The sequence below is a fragment of the Symphalangus syndactylus genome, chromosome X (assembly GCF_028878055.3).
Source record: "Symphalangus syndactylus isolate Jambi chromosome X, NHGRI_mSymSyn1-v2.1_pri, whole genome shotgun sequence".
Taxonomy (NCBI): Eukaryota; Metazoa; Chordata; class Mammalia; order Primates; family Hylobatidae; genus Symphalangus; species Symphalangus syndactylus.
In genome coordinates this window covers 62,053,842-62,074,371 of record NC_072447.2, presented here as the reverse complement: position 1 = coordinate 62,074,371, position 20,530 = coordinate 62,053,842, and the positions used below count along the sequence as shown (strand labels likewise).

Here is a 20,530-nt window from a genome sequence, read left to right as displayed (position 1 = left end):
ACAAACAATACCAACGACTGGAAATATCCTCCTCTAGAATGGTGGTCAGGAACATCTGTCTGCCTTGGTCCCTGATGTCTCTCCAGCACCTAGAACAGGGCTCAGCACTAGTACACACTCATTAGTTTTTTGTTGAATAAATGCCTCCTTTGACACAGCAATTCCTCTTCTAAGAATCTTTCCTAAAGAAATATTCACACACGTGCACAGAGCTGTGTGCACAATAATGAGAGGAGCAAACAACTGGGGAACATTTGCAAAGGTTTATTAACTGTCAGTGACTGACAGAGGGGAATCGGATGAGGGCGGTACATGCTGAACAGGAAACAGAGTGAGGGAGGCTTGACCAGGACGCGTGGCAATGGAGAAAAGCAGATGGGAGATGCTTATACTGGTACTTGGTGTGTGTGTGCGCGTGTGTGGTGTGTGTGTAAATGCAGAGGAAAAAATCGGAAATTAAACACTCAGACCTCCCCTCAGCAGTCACATCTGGGGAGAGAGGAGGGTAGTGCTGTTCTATGGAGAGAATACCTGACTATACTTGTTTTCTGAGGTAGGTGCATGGATACACAAACCGAAATATGCTTTAAGCATGTCTTGCTCATCAGTGAAAACGCTAATATCTAACAGAATGGCACACTGTAAGAAAATACAACGGAAACGCCAACATCGAACTCTTGTCACACTAAGAAAAATGACGCCCAACTTTTCACTGTTGTGAACACTTGCTTTCACTTGCTGTACACCTGATGACGAGGGGTCCGCAGCCATGCCCATGTTCGTGAAAGGTCACCACATTCTGCTTCTCATCATGGGCATGTGTCATGTCCCTGAGGCTGAGGCAAGAAGAGAGAAGGAACGTAAGTGGCAGTGAGTTCCCACCATGTGACAACTCAATCTCAACTCCTCCTGACCTGCAGACCCTGCACACTCCGATTCTGCCCTATCTCAGGACCTGCACACACCTTCCACGGTTCCTCGAAGTGAACCATCTGTTCATGCCACAGTGACTTCCTCGCATGGGTTATCAATTCCTAGGCTGGAGGAAGGTGTGGCCCGCAGATCAGGGCTGACCTGGGGTTTGGGAACCCACAGCATCCTGGGTAGGGAGCAACCTTGGATATACAGGGCAGGGAGTAGAAAGAGCATGGGAAATCAGCCGGGCACGGTGGCTCATGCCTGTAAACCCAGCACTTTGGGAGGCCGAGGCAGGTGGATCACGAGGTCAGGAGTTCAAGACCAGCCTGACCAACATGATGAAACCCCGTCTCTACTAAAAATACAAAAATTACCCTGGTGTGGTGATGTGCACCTGTAATCCCAGCTACTCAGGAGGCTGAGGCAGGAGAATTGCTTGAACCTGAGAGGCACAAGTTGCAGTGAGCCGAGATCGCGCCACTACACTCCAGCGTGGGCGACAGAGCAAGACTCCTTCTCAAAAAGGAAAAAAAAAAATAGAAAGAAAGAGCATGGGAAATCTCATCATTCAGCCTCAGTGCTGTACCCTAGCAAATTATGAGAAGGGAATGATTTGAGGAACAAGTGAGAAGATGGGATACCAGTACCATAACAGAATAGCACATCTGCAGGGATGTGGGGGGTGAGCCGAAGGTTCACTCACGGAGTTACTCGTCATCTTCCTCAGGGTCGCTGATCTCTTCATAAATCACCAGCTGCTTTCTCTCACGCAGTCTGTGGGTCCAGGCATGTTCCCCCCTTTTGGCTCCTATGATGGAGAAGAGTTGGAAAATGAGGGTTGGGTAGATTGGAGAGTGTTAGGCTCTGTTTTCTCAAAAGAAGGAGATGCCTCCCCCCTCCCAAGTGCCCCGGACCTTCTTTATCCAGTTTTTCATATTCCCTGGTTTAGAGAGGCTGAGACCTTAGATCCACACCAACGCAGGCCAAATGCCAATTAAAATTTTAGCTTCTGGCTCCTTCCGTTGTCAAGTTAAATTCCCAACCTCTTCACTTACGGGAACATTCACCGATACCTCCTTTCATTCGGCATGTATTTGTTAAGGGCACACAGGCATACCTGGTTTTGTTGCACTTCATTTTTATAGTGCTTCACAGATACTGCAATTTTTTGGGGGAATTCTCACCAATTTTATACTTTTCCATTATTAGTATATCTGTTATAGTGATCTGTCATTAGTGAGCTTTGATATTATTATTGCAATTGTTTTGTTGTTCTTTAGTCTTTTAAAATAATTTTTGTTTTTTATGTTAGCGGGTACACAGTAGGTGTATATACTTATGGGGTACGTGACATGTTTTGATAGATGCATGCAATGCGTAATAATCACATCATGGAAAATAGGGTATCCATCCCCTCAAACATTTATCCTTGTGTTACAAACAATTCATTTACACTCTTTTTGGTTTTTTTAAATGTATGGTTAAGTTATTATCGACTATAATCATCCTGTTGTATGTAATTGTTTTTGGGGTACCATGAACTGCACCCATAGAAGATGACAAACTTAATCGATTAATGTTGTGTGTGTTCTGACTGCTCCATCAATGAGCTCTTCCCCATCTCTTCTCCTTTTCTTGGGCCTCCCTATTTCCTGAGACACAACAACACTGAAATTAGGACGATTAAGAACCCTACAATGGCCGCTAAGTGTTCAAATGAACGGAAGAGTCGCATGTCTCTCACTTTAAATCAGAAGCTAGAAATGGCTAAGCTTAGTGAGGAAGCATGCTGAAAGCCAAGACAGGCTGAAAGCTTGACCTCTTGCACCAGTCAAGCTGTGCATGCAAAGGAGAAGTTCTTGAAGGAAATAATAATACTAATACTCCAGTGAACACACGAAGAAGAAAGCAAAACTGCCTTACTGCTCAAATAGAGGAAGTTCGAGTGGTCAGGATAGAACATGAAACCAGCCACAACATTCCCTTAAGCCAAAGTCTAATTCAGAGCAAGACCAGAACTCTCTTCCAGTCCATGAAAGCTGAGAGAGGTGAAGAAGCTGCAGGAGAAACGTGTGAAGCTAGTAGAGGTTGGTTTGTGAGGTTTAAGGAAAGAAGCCGTCTCCATATCATAAAAGTGCAAGGTGAAGCAGCAAACCCTGATGGAGAAGCTGCAGCACGTTATCCGGAAGATCTAGCTAAGATCACTGATGAAGGTGGCTACACCAAACAACAGATTTTCAATGTAGATAAACTAGCCTTCTATTGGAAGCAGATGCCATCTAGGACTTTCATAGCTAGAGGAGATTGACTCCAACTTTGAAAGAAGTTCTCCTGTGGGTAAAATGCTGTCCAATAGCATCACATACTACAGAGAAATCCTTCATGAAAGGGAGAGCTAATCGATGTGGCAAATTTCACTGTTGTGTTCTTTTAAGAAACTGCCACAGCCACTCCAGCCTTCAGCAGCCACCACCTTGATCAGCCGGCAGCCATCACCACCCAGGCAAGAGTCTCCACCAGCAAAAAGAGTGACTCACTGAAGGCTCAGAAGATTGTTAGCATTTTTTATCGATGTATGATTTTAAAATAAAGGTATGTACATTTTTAGACATTATGCTATCGCACACTTAGTAGACTGCAGCATAGTGTAAACATAATGTTTGTATGCACTGCAAAACAAAAAAACAATGTGTGTGACTCACTTTATTGCAGTGGTCTGGAACCGAACCTGCAATATCTCTGAAGTACACCTGTACTGGGTATCAGGCATTGAGCTGAGTAAGATATGATCCCAGGTTACCACAGATAGAATCGCCTGAGCACCGTTCATGTCATCAGGTCTTCTAGATTAAATTTAATGCCTCCAAACAATCTATGAACTATGATTCTTTATTTCCATCTTATGGACTGGGAATCTGGAGCTGAGAAAATTTGGAAGACTTTCCCCAAGTCACGTGGTTTTTGTGTGGATGAGAACTCCAGTCTGTGTCTCTGGAGGTCACGTCTAACATCTCATCTGGAGCTGGGCGAGCTCCTGAGCCCAGCCTGGACCCGGGCTTGTCTGGGATCCATGCCACACACCCAGTCCACACACCTCAACATAGCCAGGGAAGCCAGAGGGGTTGTTCCCGCATTCTTTCCTCTTACCAGATGTCTCGTGAATCTTCTGAGAGGTACTTGGATTTCCCGGGGGGCACAGCTGTTTCCCATGGTTCTGTGGGGCAGATGCTTCTGACACTCCCTTCGAATCACTTCCTTCCTCTGCTGGGTTCTGGGGCATGATCTTTATAATGTGAAGGTCACAGATAAACAGTATGAGTGACATTTCTATAGTGCTTTAGAGCTTACAAAGGGTCTTCACATGCATTAGCTTATTCAGTGTTCTCAACAACGCTGGGAGAGTTACACAGGCCTAAATTAGGAGAAACCTGGGAGGTTAGAAGGGAAAGGAATGGCCTAAATGGATGGGCTTTCCAGGGCTAGAATGCTTATCTTCACACTCTTTTAAGACTCACATTCTTGCAAAAAGCAAAAGTCTCCATTTAATTGAGAGTTTGGTATACAGAAGATTTGGAGAATAGCATTCTAAGATTCACAAGGTCTAGAAAAGGAAAAGCTTCTATAAAATACGAGGGAGCTCATATAAGCTCTTAGCTGCTGCGAGAGTAAATATAAAAACATAGAGAGGGGACAAAACACTGCTGGGAAAGACGGTGTGGGGAGATGAATACAGGGAAGGGAGAGGGAAAGAAATGGTTTTGCTGAAATTAATCCAGGCAGCAAAGAAAGCTGGCATATGGCATACCACCCTACCGAGGCACCGACATTGAATGTGGAATTCAGTCAGGTGGTGCCCATCACAATTCTGGTTGCACTGGGATGTGTCACTGACCAACAATCTTAAGCTACTTTCTTTTCCTTTTTTTTTTTTTCTGACACAGAGTCTTGCTCTGTTGCCAGGCTTGAGTGCAGTGGCGCGATCTCAGCTCACTGTAACCTCCATCTCCCAGGTTCAACCATTCTCCTTCCTCAGCCTCCAGAGTAGCTGGGACTACAGGCAGGCTCTAACACGCGCCGTTACGTTTTCTATTTTTAGTAGAGACGAGGTTTCACCATGTCGGGCAGGATGGTCTCGATCTCTTGACCTCGTGATCCACCTGCCTCAGCCTCCCAAAGTGCTGGGATTACAGTCGTGAGACACTGCGCCCGGCCCTTAAGCTATTTTTATTCAGCTTCCTCACTTACGAAATAGTCAACAATACATGTAAAATAGGCTAAGGGAAAGTGCTCTCTGAGCTTGTAAACACTGTTTAAATGTAGTAATAATAAAAAACTAATATTTTTCATGATCCTTCTTTGAATTTGGTCTCCACACTGGCAACCCAATCTCAGATCCCTTTACCCTCCAAACAGAGTTGGATCTGCACTTGTGGGATCACTCATTCAGGGGCCTTCGAGGGATCCCCTGAGCTGGGAGCGGGGCTTCCCGGATGCCCCAGGTACACACAAGGCCATCAAGGAGATCACAGTAGGGAGGGGCCAACAGTCAAAGTGATTCCTAAGCCATGCAAGTGGCCCCAGTAACAGAGCAGAGGCCAGCTGGTCCTTCCTGTTGCGAGAGTGGGTGTCTCAATGGAAGCACCAGCAGGCCCTATGGGGTGAAGCCTTAGTGAGCAACATCTGAAGTTCATAAACAAATGCAAACGTGAATGAACTTTAAATGGCTTGGAGCTCTGGATTAGACTACCACTGCCGCTGCGCCTCAGGAAAATTCTTTAACATCTCTGTACCCAGATAGCCTCATTTTATTATCATGTTGCTGCTAACTATGATCTAAAACATGAACTATGATTCTTTACTTCCATTTCATGGACCAGGAATCTGGAACTCAGAGAACTTAGAAGATTTGCGCCAAGTTACATGGCTTTTATATGGGTGACAACTGAAGTGTGTGGCTCGATAGTATTTGGAGATAGTAATAGAAACATCGTCATAGAGGTCTTCTTAAGGATTAAATAAATTAACCCATGTGAACTGCTTAAAATAGTAATCTGGCATCACTATGAAAACCAAAGAAGTATTAAGGATCACAGCTGTTAATATTATCAAGCTGTCGGTGCTACATAAGTTGTTGTGATAGACATGGGGAGAAGGAGGCAGTGAGGACATTTTTTATATTCTCCCACTCTTAGCAGTGTTCGCATCCATGGAGGGACAAAGGTTCTCTGGTCCTTTAGATTTGAGAGATACACACCTTCGGGAAGATTCTCTGGAGCCTGCCGAAAGTCGTCTGAGGACGTTCAACTGAAAGAGAATACATCAGAATTTTTCTTTGTTGGTAAACATTTCCAAACTCTAGAGAGACTTTTGTCGCATGAGGGCACTCTGCAGCAGAGGTTACGAGTCCACTCATTGTTGAGGAGTTATTTGAGATTTGCTTCTGAATTATGCTTTGTAATGGTTGGTGCATTTATCTGTGGCTTCAATTCAGAATTTTCCATCTCATGGTTTATCACGTGGGTATTAAACCCCATCACAGTCTCATCTTATTCCATTACATATCTTTTACTTTTTCCCAAATAGTTAAATTGACTGGGAATCTAAACTGTAATCACTCAAGATGTGCAACAACTAAAAATCACTGTACACTTAAAATGGGTGAATCTTATGGTATGTCAATTAAGCTGTTAAATGTGTGATGAACCATCGATGATTTAGTCCAGTGGCTCTGAAATATTTTCAGTATAAATATTTGACACTCATTTAATGTCAAAAACTTGCCAGATACTCAAGCACCGGATTGTCAGACCTCTTATAGTGATTGTGGGAGATTGTAGAATCTGGCCTGTTTAGTTGGGAAGTAACAGGTCTATTGGAGACAGTTTGGACATTCTGACCTTGTCTTATAACTGTGTTCTCAGAGCAGAAGAGCAAGTAAACACATACATCCCCTTTATATTCCTGAAATGCACAAAGATCTCTACGCAAAACTTGCCTTTTATTCACCCTATGTTACCTCTGCTCACTGAGAAGTGGGAAAGCTCTCTGCGTGTTGGATGAGGGATCACTCTTTCAAACTCTCTTCCAAGCTCATCATAGAGAATTGGGGTTGCTGGGGAATGTGAGGACTATTTGGTTTTGATAAAATACAGAGAAACAGCGATCTTTATCACATAATGTGTTCATCACCCTCACTCCTAAGATACCTATCTAATACCTACATGCTGTTAATGAAACAAACTCTGGAAGTTTTTGGCGGATCTACAGTTTTAACATTTTCTTTTTTTTTTTTCACTTTTAACATTTTCTTAAATGTCCTTTGATTCGTTAACAGTGCTTAGGAAGAACAACATGTCATGTAAAAAAGAAATATTTCAAAAACACAGAAAAGTATGGGGAACAAAATTGAGCAGTCGGGTCTCAACATTACCCCACAGTTATCTTAGATCTGATTTATTTATTCAGAATATTAGCAATAGTATAAACAGTCCAGGAGTGGTAGCTCACGCTTATAATCCCAGAACTTTGGGAGGCTGAGGCGAGTGGATCACCTGAGGTCAGGTAGTTTGAGGCCAGACTGGCCAACATGGTGAAACCCCGTCTCTACCAAAAATACAAAAATTACCTGGGTGTGGGGGTGAGCGCCTGTAATCCCAGCTACTCGGGAGGCTGAGGCAGGAGAATCACTTGAACCTGGGAGGTGCAAGTTGCAGTGAGCTCAGATTTTGCTATTGCACTCCAGGCTGGGTGACAAGAGCGAAATTCTGTCTCAAAAAAAAATAACAATAACAAAAAACACAAAACACACTATCGACAAGCCACAGCTGAAGCTGTCTGTGCAGCACTCATCAATCCCTGCCCTCCCTCCCTCCTCCACTTACAGCCAGTCACCTTAATTTGATGGCTTTTTATTCACATTCATGTTTGTATACATTTACCATTTACTTATTATCCATAAAAATATATCTTCTTGTTTTGCATGTTTTAGAATTTTATGTGATTGGCCTCTGTAGTTAACTTTCTGCATGCAACTTTTTTTTCACTCAGCCCTGATGTGTGTGAGGGAACAAATGCCTGAGGATCTTTCCCAGGTAGCTGAGGTGAAAAGAAATTGGGCTTGAGGAGACCCTTTCCAGCCCCTTCCCATCTACTCACCCTGATTCCTGCGGTTTTGATCATTATAAAAATCATTCCCTTGGAAGTCTGCAGCCCGTTTACTACACATGAAAGGTGGGAGGGTGACCCTGAAACCTAGAAAGGAGCAAAATGTTTATTTCTTAAGAGACAAGCTTAGGCCTGGCACAGTGGCTCATGTCTGTAGTACCAGCCCTTTGGGGGGCTGAGGCTGGAGGATTGCTTGAGGCGAGGCACTCAACACTAGCCTGGGCAACATAGAGAGACCCACATATCTACAAAATATAAAATAAAATTAGTTGGGCATAGTGGCATGTGCCTGTAGCCTCAGCTACTCCATAGCTGGGCAGGAGGATTGCTAGAGCCCAGGAGTTCGAGGCTGCAGTGAGCTATGATTGCGCTACTACACTCTAGCCTAGGTGACAGAGTGAGACTCTGACTAAAAAAAAAAAAAAAAAAAAGAGAGAGATAGAGAGAGACAAACCAAGAGAAGGAAGGGAGGGTGTGCGTGTTGGGTGGGGGGGTGCCGGGATGCCACAGCGACAGTTGGGCTCATCAGAAAAGACGCCTATGGGAGAGAAACGTGCAGGATCCAGGTATGAGCTCCACTGCGGCCAGTCCCTGCCCTCAGCCCTGACAGGATACAGAAGACAAGAACACCCAGAAGCTGCCTTGTGATTTTTCCCTGCACAAAAGGAAAATGTGGGGTACTTTCTGCAGCCTAAGAAGTAGCCAAAGCAGGAAAAAGGATGCTCATGTGTCCCCAGACTTGTCTGTTCCTAGAACTTTCTGTTACCTAGTTTAGTCATGGCCTCATAGTTTAGCTTCATATACACACAGATGATTTTCTCCGAGGATTTCATCTTTTCCCACTCGTTCTTAGAGAAGTATTTGGCAATATCATCGAAGGCCTGGGGAAAAAAAAAGGAATTCTGGCAGTGACTCAGCTAGGCATGTCTGCCATTCAGCTGGAGCCACTTCCTGTGTGCTGGATCTGGGAAGTGGGGATGATAGTCTGTCCTGGATGACGCCATGGCTAACTGACAGAACATGAGGGAACTTCCCTAGCTTCTCCCTTGCCACACAGTAGGGCTTTAATGCTGCTGGCTGGCTCTCTTCCCACCTTCCAGAACGGAGTGGGAGTCACCAAATGAAGTGCAAGGGTCAGAGACTTGTCTCCAGGGATGCTAGGTGATGACAGAGCGAGGGTGGGAGGCTCCCAAGGATGCAGATCTCCCCCGAGACCCTGTTCCTTGTCTCCAGTACCTCTGTCCTCCCCTCCTCAGAAACCTGGTCACCCCACACTGTCCCCTGGGCCACTACTCTGCCCCCTCCAGGTCACCTCACCTTTCGTAACTTATCTGATATTTGAGCATCATCCCTGGGTCTGCTTGCAAAGGCGTCGTCTCCGTTCATGGCACTGGGAGCAGTCTCACCTGCAAGAGAAACAGCCTGAGTCTTTCCAGCCTCAGGACCTCTGGTGCTCTGGGCCGGGTGGTGCACGCCTGTAGTCCCGGGGCTGAGGCGAGAGGATCGCTTGAGCCCAGGAGGAATGATTTGAGTGAGCTTTTTTTTTTTTTTTGAGACAGGGTCTCTCTCTGTTGCCCAGGCTGTGTTGCAGTGGCACGATCGTGGCTCACTGCAACCTCCGCCTCCCGGGTTCAAGTGATCCACCACCTGTGGCCTCCAAAGTGCTGGGATTACAAGCGTGAGCCACCACGCCCAGCCCAGATTTCTTAAGTTACTACAGAGCTCCTAGGAAAAATCCCATACCTGAAAAAGTTAGAAACTGACAGGAAGGATTTGAGATGGCGACCTGCCTCACATAAATACATTATTAAAATTAGATAAGAAATGCACCATGGGGGAGGGGAGGGGTAGGAAGAATGGAAAGAGAAAATCAGCGCATGCTTACCCTGATTGTGGAAGAATCAAAAGAGCCAATCAGAGTGTGTGTACTCTGAACTTAAAGTAGCCAATCCAAGGGGATGCTTTCGGCGGGAAAATCAGAGTCTCTGCCCCCGCCCCCCCTTTGAGAAGGTTCTGTCCCTAGAGCCTGGACTGACAGAAGCCACATCAGCTTTGCTTGTTCCGCCTAGTGTTCTGACTTCTAATTGGCCAGATGGAGTTCACTAACTGCCCTGATTGGTCCATCATCCTTGGGCAGTGACATTGCAGACTATTGTCGCCTCCTCCAGCCACACTTCGTGCGACAAAGTGGATGGTCCTCAGGCGCCATCAGGAGATTTTGAACTCTCTGAAGACCGTCCCTGGATCTTGGGTTAAACATCTGTATTCTAGTTTGAACCATGGGAAGAACACAACAGTCGATCTGTGATTTTTCTCTTTGAAAGACACAATGTTTTCCAAACTAGCACATTTGCGGAGGTTGGCTGTACTTAGCGTGGAGTTCATTCTTCAGTGGCTTCTACATCTGTTGGAACTAAAAAAACAGTCCAAGGCCCTCCAACCTCTGATTGCATTTTTGGAAGGGAATCTAAGTAAGGTGCGCACAATTACCATCCTTTACCTGTAGCCCTGGAGAGAGGAAAATGTATTTACTTATGGGATGTGATTGTGGTATTCGTTACATCTGCCTTGGCCAATCCTCCCGTCTCGGTCTCGGGACTACAGGCATGCACCACCCTGCCCAGGTTGTGTTTTGTTTTGTTTTGTTTTGTTTTATTTTAGTTGAAACCGGGTTTCTCTATGTTGGCCAGGCTGGCCTCAACCTCCTGGGCTCAAGGGATCCTCCCGCCTCCTCAGCCTGGGGACTACAGGCGTGCACCACCCTGCCCACGGTATTTTTTTGTTTTTCAGTAGAAACCGGGTTTTGCTATGTTGCACAGACTGGCCTCAACCTCCTGGGCTCAAGCCAATGCTTCCGCCTCGGCCTCAGGACTACAGGCGTGTGCCATTCTGCCCTGATAATTTTTTTTAGGAGAGACAGGCTTTTGCTATGTTGACCAGGCTGCTATCGACCTTCTGGGCTCAAGCAATCCTCCCACCTCAGCCTGGGAACTACAGGGGTGAGCCACCCCGCCCACGCTATTTTTTGTTGTTCTTGTTAGTAGAAATGGGGTTTCACCATGTTGGCCAGGCTGGCCTTGACCTCCTGGGCTCAAGCAATCCTCCTGCCTCGGCCTCGGGACCATCGGCACACACCACCCAGCCCCCACTAATGTTTTTAATTTTTCTGGTAGAGACAGTTTCGCTGTGTGGTCCAGGCTGGTCTCCACCTCCTGGGCTCAAGTGATCCTCCTGCCTTGGCCTCGGGACTGCAGGCCTGCACCACCCTGCCTTTTGCTATGTTTCCCAGGCTGGTGTCGATCTCCTGGGTTCACTCAATGATTTGAACCCGGGAAGGGGAGGTTGCATTGAGCTGAGATCTCACCACTGCACTCCAGCCTGGGCGACGGAGAAAAACTATCGAAAAGAAAAGGAAGGGAAGGGAGAAGGGATGGGAGAAGGGAAGGGAGAAGGGAAGCGAAAGGAGAAGGGAAAGGAAGGGAAGGGAGAAGGGAAGGGAGGACGGAAGGGAAGAAGGAAGGGGAGAAAGGGAACGGAAGACGGGAAGGGAAGACAGGAAGGGAAGATGGGAAGGGAAGAAGGGAAGAGAAGAAGGAAGGGAAGGAAAGGGAAGGAAAGGGAAGAAGGAAGGGAAGGGAAGAAGGAAGGGAGGGAGGGAGGGAGGAAGAAAGGAAGGAAGGAAAGAAGGAAGGAAGGAAGGAAGGAAAGAAGGAAAGAAAGAAAGAAAGACCAGCTGAATCTCCGTAAGAACAGTAAGCTTTGTGATATTTTAACTTACCCTCATCCCATCTCGTGATCGCAGCTTGGTTCTGTTTATTGTTGATGAAATACAGACAGGAGTGGCCGGAATTGGTAGATGGCTGGCTGTTGATCATCAAAATGTTAGGCCTGATATAGTCCTCCTTGGAAAGGCCCTTTCTGGGGGCTGATACTCTGTGTCTGTGGTGCTGTGGAATGATAACATAATGCTGACCATTAAGCCAAGGGAACATGGGTCCACATACGGTGGCAATCCACTAGGCTGCCAAGTGGCCATCGCAGCCCTTGAAGTTTTAGAAGAAGAAAACCTTGCTGAAAATGCAGAAAAAATGGGTATTCTCTTGAGAAATGAACCCATGAAGCTATCTTCTGATGTTGTAACTGCTGTAAGAAGAAAATAATTATTTTATTTATGTATTCGTTTACTTAAGTCACAGGTTCACTCTGGTTGCCCAGGCTGGATTGCAATGGCGTGATCTTGGCTCACTGCAACCTCCGCTTCCTGAGTTCAAGTGATTCTCCTGCCTCAGCCTCCTGAGTAGCTAGGATTACAGGCACGCACCACTATGCCCAGCTAACTTTTGTATTTTTAGTAGAGATGGGGTTTCACCCTGTTGGCCAGACCGGTCTTGAACTGCTGACCTCAGGTGATCGATCCACCCACCTTGGCCTCCCAAAGTGTTGGGATTACAGGTGTGAGCCACCGCACCCGGCGTGGAAAAGAATTATTAAACACTATTGTTATTAAAGAAACCAAAGATTGTGATGCTTGGAAAGTGTGTCTAAGACTTCGAGATAATGGACTTCTGGCCAAGCCAACCCATGGCGACATCATCAGGTTTCGCCTCCGCTGGTGGTCAAGGAGGATGAGATTCCAGGGTCAATTGTTATCATTAACAAGACCATCTTGTCTTCCTGAGGGTAGCAGCTGTTTTCAGTGGTCCCTGGGAGCCAGCTGGAGACGGGTGGTCCTGTAAAAGCTCTGCTCTTAATGTGGGCACATTCCACTCCATGTGTTTTCAAAACCTTTTTGTGGAATATATGTTTTTTTGCAGTTGATACATACTAGAACAACGTTTATGAACCTGCCCGTTGCTTTGTAACGTAAGTAAGAGAATTTAATGGCATCTATATTCAATGAATGTTTTGATGCGCATGTGTGCTTTCTAAGGTAAAATGCATCTATGTATATTGACAGCCTTTAAATCACATCCTTCAGTATAATTTACATATGTTTTTATAATTTCCATGCTAGTCTAAATGTTTTGTATTTGAAAATGTTAGCTCTGGGGTATTACATAAATGGCTTCACCTTATAAAGTCAAATCATTGTTATCATTGAATTTTAGGAAGGATGAATGGTTAAGCATATATAAAATACTAATATTAAGTAAACTTCATGTTGGCTAACACCAAGATGTATTCTATGGATGTCATTATTTTCAATTAAGAATTAGTGTTTAACATTCCTAAATTGTTTTGAGTGCTTGATTAAAATTTGTAGAAAAATGTTTATTTTTTAGTTTTTATTTTTTGAGATTTTAATTTTTATTTTTTATTTATTTTTAGTAGAGACGGGGTTTCACCGTGGTCTCCATCTCCTGACCTTGTGATCCACCCGCCTCGGCCTCCCAAAGTGCTGGGATTACAGGCATGAGCCACCGCGCCTGGCCGAAAAATGTTTTTAATATTTCTTTAAATTTTAAATAAAGCTTATATTTCAGGAAAAAAAAAAGATACAGATCATGGCCAGGTGCGGTGGTTCACACCTGTAATCCCAGCACTTTGGGAGCCTGAGGTGGGTGGATCACTTGAGGTCAGGAGTTTGAGACCAGCCTGGCTAACATGGAGAAACCCCATCTCTACTAAAAATACAAAACTTACCAGGCATGGTGGCAGGCACCTGTAATCCCAGCTACATGGGAAGCTGAGACAGGAGAATAGCTTGAACCAGGAAGACAGAGGTTGCAGTGAGCCAAGATCGTGTCACTGCACTCCAGCCTAGGTGACAGAGTGAAAATCCCTCTCGGGAAAAAAAAAATTAAAAAAGAAAAAAAAAAAGAAAAAAAAAAGGTATAGAACATTTCCATCACCAAAGTGCTATCCCTTGTGCTACTCATTTTTAGTAATACCCACTCTCCCCCCATCCACCATCCCTAACCCCTGGCAACTACTAATCTTTTTCATTTCTACAATTTTGTCTTTTCTACAATGCTGTACAAATGAAATCTTATAGTATATAACATTTTACGGGCTTATTTCACTCAGCGTAATTCCATGGAGATTCATCCAAGATATTAATATTTTTGTATCAATAGTTCATTGTTGTTGTTTTTGTTGTTGAGACGGAGTCTTACTCTGCTGCCCAGGCTGGAGTGCAGTGGTGCGATCTTGGCTCACTGCAACCTCTGCCTCCCAGGTTCAAGAGATTTTACTGCCTCAGCCTCCCGAGCAGCTGTGACTACAGGTGCGTGCCACCACGACCGGGTAATTTTTTTTTTTTTTGAGACAGAGTCTCACTCCGTCGCCCAGGCTGGAGTGCAGTGGCACAATCACTGCTCACTGCAAGCTCTGCCTCCTGGGTTCACGCCATTCTCCTGCCTCAGCCTTCTGAGTAGCTGGGACTATAGGCACCTGCCACCACTCCTGGCTAATTTTTTGTATTTCTTGGTAGAGATGGGGTTTCACCGTGTTAGCCAGGATGGTCTCAATCTCCTGACCGCGTGATCCGCCCGCCTCGGCCTCCCAAAGTGCTGGGATTACATGCGTGAGCCACTGCGCCCGGCCAATTGTTCATTTTTATTACTGAGTAGTATTCCATGGTATGGATGTACCACAGTTCTACCATTCGCTTATTGTAGGACATATTGATTATTTCCAGCTTTTGGCTATTACAAGCAAAGCTGCCACGAACAATTGTGAACAAGTTTCTGGATGGGCATACATTTTAACTTCTCTGAAGTGTAATTGTTGAATTGTGTGGTCATTGCACGTTTAGTTTTATAAGAAATTACCAAACTGCTTTCCAGAGTGGCTGTAAGATTTTATCTTCCCAGCAGCACTTAATGAGGTGTCCAGTTTCTCTGCATCCTTGTCACCATTTGGTGTTGTCACTATGTCTTTTATTTTAGCTATTTTAATAAGTGTGTAGTGATACCTCATCGTGGTCTTAATTTGCATCTAATGAAGCAAATGAGTGTTGAACATCTTTTCATGTGCTTATTGGCTTATTTCCTCTTCAGTGAAATGTATGTTCACATCTTTTCATGATTTTCTAATTCGATTATTTGGTTTTTTTACCGTTGAGTTATTATTATTATTATTATTATTTTTAAGGCAGAGTCTCTCTCTGTTACCCAGGCTGGAGTGCAGTGGCATGATCTTGGCTCACTCCAACCTCTGCCTTCCAGGTTCAAGCGATTCTTGTGCCTCAGCCTCCCTGGTAGCTGGGATTACCGGCACGCATCAACATGCCTGTCTAACTTTTGTATTTTTAGTAGAGATGGGTTTTTGCCATGTTGCCCAGGCTGGTCTCAAACTCCTGGCCTCAAGGGATCTGCCCTCCGTCCACCTCGACCTTTCAAAGTGCTGGGATTACACGACTGAGCCACCACGCCCAGCCTACGGTTGAGTTTTGAGAGTACTATACATACCCATCATATATTCTGGATGTGAGTCCTTTCTTGGATATGTGGTTTGCAAACATTTTCTCCCAGTCCATCCTTTGTTTTTTCATCCTTTTAACAGGGTTTCTTGCAGAGCAAAAGTTTTAAATTGGATGAAATCTAATTTACTTTTTTTCCTTATGGATTATGCTTTTTGAACTGTTCACTATGCCCTAGATCTCAGACGTTTCTCCTGTGTTTTCTTGTAAAAGCTTTTTTTTTTAGTTTTATGTTTCAGATTTAAATATATGATCCACTTGAGTTACTTTTTTGTATAAAGTTATGAAGATTAGTTCTTTTTTTTTTTTTTTAGCCTATGGATATGCGACTGCTCCAGCAATATTTGTTAAACAGACGATCCTTCCTTCTTTTTGTCTCTTTGTAAAAAATCAGTGTGTGGCTACTTCTAGGTTCTCTGTTTTGTTCCAGTGATCTATGTGCCTATTCTTCTCCCAATACTAAACAGTCTTAATTCCTGTAGCTACATAAGAAGTATTGAAATATGGTAGAGCCATTCCTCCTACCTTATTCTTCTTTTTCAAAAATTGTCTTAGCTATATAAATTTTTTTTTGATATGGAGTCTCACTTGTGTCACCCAAGCTGGAGGGCAGTGGGGTGACCTCGGCTCACTGCAACCTCTGCCTCCCGGGTTCAAGGGATTCTTCTGTCTCAGCTTCCCGAATAGCTGGGATTACAGGCATGCACCTCCACACCCGGCTAATTTTTGTATTTTTAGTAGAGACAGGGTTTCGCCATGCTGGCAAGGATGGTCTCGAACTCCTGACTTCAAGCGATCCGCCCGTCTCCGCCTCCCAAAGTGCTGGGATTACAGGCGTGAACCACCGTGCCCAGCCCAGCGTTGTCTTAGCTATTGACAATTTGTTACAGCAACAATAAAAAATGAATACATATAGAAACAGATTAGTGAAAAAAAATAGAAAGTCAAGAAACAGACTAAGTTATGTGCAAAATTCAGCATGCATTTCCAAACACTGGGCAAAAGATGGGTTGTATAATAAATGATTGCTTGACAAGTGTCTATCCATTTGAAAAAATAAAGAATAAAATACTTACTTTAAACCACATAAAATAATAAATTCTAAAATTCAATGACCTAAATGTGAAAACGTGAAGTCATAAAGAACTAGATGACAATTTAGGAAAATACTACAGTGTAAGACATCTTGAGTTGGCATAGGCACTTCCTGACATTACACCAAGGCTATGAACAATGAATCTGACATACTTAAAGATGTAAAAATTAAAGTATCATTTAAGTGAAAAGACACCATAAACAACTGTGTATGTAAAAAGGCAAATTTGGGAGAAAATGGTGAAGCATCCGCAGTAAAAGTAACCATCTCTAATATGCAACAAAGCTTTTGCATATCATAAGAGAAATTGGAATAACCCAATGAAAAAATTCAGGCACGGCACTACTTCACGGTATAGTAGAAAACGATTACGAAATAGAAAGTATGAAAGTAAAGTAATAAAGGAAATGGAGAATAGATCCCAGAAGTTTCACCATTCATCCAATAGAAGTTCCAGACATACAGAATAGAAAGACTGGGCCGGGCGCAGTGGCTTACGCCTGTAATCCCAGCACTTCAGGAGGCCGAGGCAGGCAGATCACCTGAGGTCAGGAGTTCGAGACCAGCCTGTCCAACATGGCAAAACCCTGTCTCTACTAAAAATACAAAAATTAGCCCGGTGTGGTGGTGGGCATCTGAAATCCCAGCTACTTGGGAGGCTGAGGCAGGAGAATCAGTTGAACCTGGGAAGCGGAGGTTGCAGTGAGCTGAGGTCTTGCCACTGCACTACACCCTAGGTGACAGAGCAAAACTATGTCACAAAAATGAAAAAAAAAAAAAAAAAGAATATTAAGACTGGGGAGAAGGCAGCACTTGAAGAAATAATGTCCTAGAATTTTCTGAACTGAACAAAGACACTTTGGGAGGCCGAGATGGGTGGATCGCTTGAGGTCAGGAGTTTGAGACCAGCCTGGCTAACATGGAGAAACCCCCTCTCTACTAAAAATACAAAAATTAGCTGGGTGTGGTGACGGGTACCTGAAATTCCAGCTACTTGGGAAGCTGAGACAGGAGAATCGCTTGAACACGGGAGGCAGAGATAGCAGTGAGCCGAGATCACCCCACTGCCCTCCAGCTTGGGCGACAAATGTGAGACTCCTTCTCAAAAAATGTATATGTGGCTAAGACAATTTTTGAAAAAGAAGAATAAGGTGGGAGGAATGGCTCTACCATATTTCAGTACTTCTTATATAGCTACAGGAATCAAGACTGTGTAGTACTGGGAGAAGAATAGACACATAGATCACTGGAACAAAATAGAGAACCTAGAAATAGCCCCACACTGATTTTTCCCAAGAGACAAAAAGAAGGAAGGATCGTCTGCTTAACAAATGGTGCTGGAGCAGTTGCATATCCATAGACAAAACAACAACAACAACAAACAAACAACAACAAACAACACCTGCTCTTCATATGTATATATATATACATAAAACTCGAGTGGATCATAGATTTTAAATCTAAAATATAACACTAAAAATACTTTACAAGAAAGAGTAGGAGAAACGTCTGAGATCTAGGCATAGTGAACGGTTCAAAAAACATAATCCATAAGGAAAAAAATAAATTAGATTTCATCCAATTTAAAACTTTTGCTCTGTAGAAACCATGTTAAAAGGATGAAGAAACAGGGTGTAAACTGGGAGAAAATGTTTGCAAACCACATATCCAACAGAGGACTCACATCCAGAATATATAATGGATATGTATAGTACTCTCAAAACTCAACGGTATGCCAGGCGTGGTGGCTCACGCTTGTAATCCCAGCACTTTGGGAGGTCGAGGTGGATGGAGGGCAGATCCCTTGAGGCCAGGAGTTCGAGACCAGCCTGGGCAACATGGCAAAACCCATCTCTACTAAACATTCAAAAATTAGGCAAGATGGTTCACACCTGTAATCCCAGCTACGCGGGAGGCTGAGGCACGAGAATCGCTTGAACCTGGGAGGCAGAGGTTGGAGTGAGCCAAGATCATGCCACTGCATTCCAGCCTCGGTAGCAGAGCGAGACTCTGTCTCAAAAACAAAACAAAACAAAACAAAACAACGGTAAAAACAAACAAACAAATAATTCAATTAGGAAATTATGAAAATATATGAACATACATTTCACTGAAGAGGAAATAAGCAAATATGCACATGAAAGGCTGTTCAACACTTATCTGCTTCACTAGGTGCAAATTAAGACCACAATGAGGCATCACTACACACTTACTACAACAGCTAAAATAAAAGACATAGTGGCAATACGAGATGCTGGAAAGGATGCAGAGAAACTGGGCATCTAGTAAAATGCTGCTGGGAAGGTAAAATCTTACAGCCACTCTGGAAAGCAGTTTGGTAGTTTCTTATAAAACTAAACATGCAGTGACCATACAATTCATCAATTACACTTCAGAGAAATTAAAATTTATCCCCATCCAGAAACTTGTACATAATTGTTGATAGCAGCTTTACTTGTAATAGCCAAATAGCCAGACATAATCAATATGTCCTACAATAGGTGAATGGTCAAACTGTGGTACATCCATACCATGGAATACTACTCAGTAATAAAAATGAACCATTGGCCGTGCGCGGTGGCTCACACTTGTAATCCCGGTATTTTGGGAAGCCGAGGCAGGCAGATCATGAGGTCAGGAGGCAAGTAGATCATGAGGTCAGGAGTTCGAGACCAGCCTGGATAATATGGTGAAACCCTGTCTCTACTAATAATACAAAAGTTAACTGGGCGTGGTGGCATGCACCTGGAGTCCCAGCTACTTGGGAGGCTGAGGCACGAGAATCGCTTAAATCCGGGAGGCAGAGGTTGCAGTGAGCCAAAACCGCACCACTGCGCTCCAGCCTGGGTGACATGGTGAGACTCCATCTCAACAACAACAACAACAACAACAAAAATATGAACTATTGATACACAAATATGAATATCTTGGATGAATCTCCAGGGAATTATGCTGAGTGAAACAAGCCTCTAAAATGTTATATACTATGAGATTTCATTTGTACAGCATTGTAGAAAAGATAAAATTGTAGAAATGAAAAATAGATTAGTGGTTGTCAGGGGTTAGGGATGGTGGATGGGAGGAGAGTGAGTATTACTAAAAATGAGTAGCACAAGGGATGGCATTGTGGTGATGGAAATGGTCTGTACCTTTTTTAATTTTATTCCAAGACTGAGTCTCACTTTGTCACCCAGTCTGGAATGCAGTGGCGGGATCTCGGCTCACTGCCACCTCTGCCTCCCAGGTTTGAGCCATTCACCTGTCTCAGACTCCCATGTAGCTGGGTATACAGGCACATGTCACCACGCCTGGCTAATTTTTGTATTTTTATTAGAGACGGGGTTTCACCATCTTGGCAGACTGGTCTCCAACTCCTGACCTCAAGTGATCTGCCTACCTTGGCCTACCAATGTGCTGGGATTACAGGCGTGAACCACTGCACCTGGCCATGTTCTGTATCTTTTCTTTTTTTCTGAAATATAAGCTTTATTTTAAATTTAAAGAAATATTAAACTTTTTTTACAAATTATAATCAAGCACTCAAACAACTTAGGAATTTTAAACACTAATTCTTAATTGAAAATAATGACATCCATAGAATGCATCCTGATGTTGGCCAACATGAAGTTTACTTAATATTAGTATTTTATATATGCTTAACCATTCATCCTTCCTAAAATTCAATGATAACAATGATTTGACTTTATAAGGTGAAGCCTTTTATGTAATATGCCAGAGATAACTTTTTCAAATACAAAACATTTATACCAGCAAGGAAATTATGAAAGCATATATAAAGTATAGTGAAGGATGTGATTTAAAAGCTATCTGTATACATAGATGTGTTTCACCTTATAAAGTACATATGCACATCAAAACACTTTCACTGAATATAGATGCCACTACATTCACTTACTTATATTACAAAG

The 20,530-nt window shown here is 43.7% G+C and overlaps 1 protein-coding gene and 1 pseudogene across 1 annotated transcript in view; one reads left to right on the top strand and one right to left on the bottom strand.

Moving 5' to 3' along the window:
• Window positions 1–249: 249 nt before the first annotated feature.
• LOC129476248 (protein SSX4-like) overlaps window positions 250–20,530 on the bottom strand; it is a 132,576-nt gene continuing 112,295 nt past the window's right edge. Inside the window, exons 3-9 of the mRNA XM_063634478.1 lie at window positions 9,400–9,488; window positions 8,849–8,963; window positions 8,074–8,169; window positions 6,173–6,222; window positions 4,066–4,201; window positions 1,566–1,726; window positions 250–836 (exon numbers count right to left, since the gene is read on the bottom strand). Of these exons, the coding sequence (XP_063490548.1) occupies window positions 1,626–1,726; window positions 4,066–4,201; window positions 6,173–6,222; window positions 8,074–8,169; window positions 8,849–8,963; window positions 9,400–9,488 (587 nt within the window). The 3' untranslated portion in view covers window positions 250–836; window positions 1,566–1,625. The remainder of the gene's footprint in view (window positions 837–1,565; window positions 1,727–4,065; window positions 4,202–6,172; window positions 6,223–8,073; window positions 8,170–8,848; window positions 8,964–9,399; window positions 9,489–20,530) is intronic.
• Window positions 9,939–12,760, top strand: LOC129475304 (ornithine aminotransferase, mitochondrial-like; annotated as a pseudogene).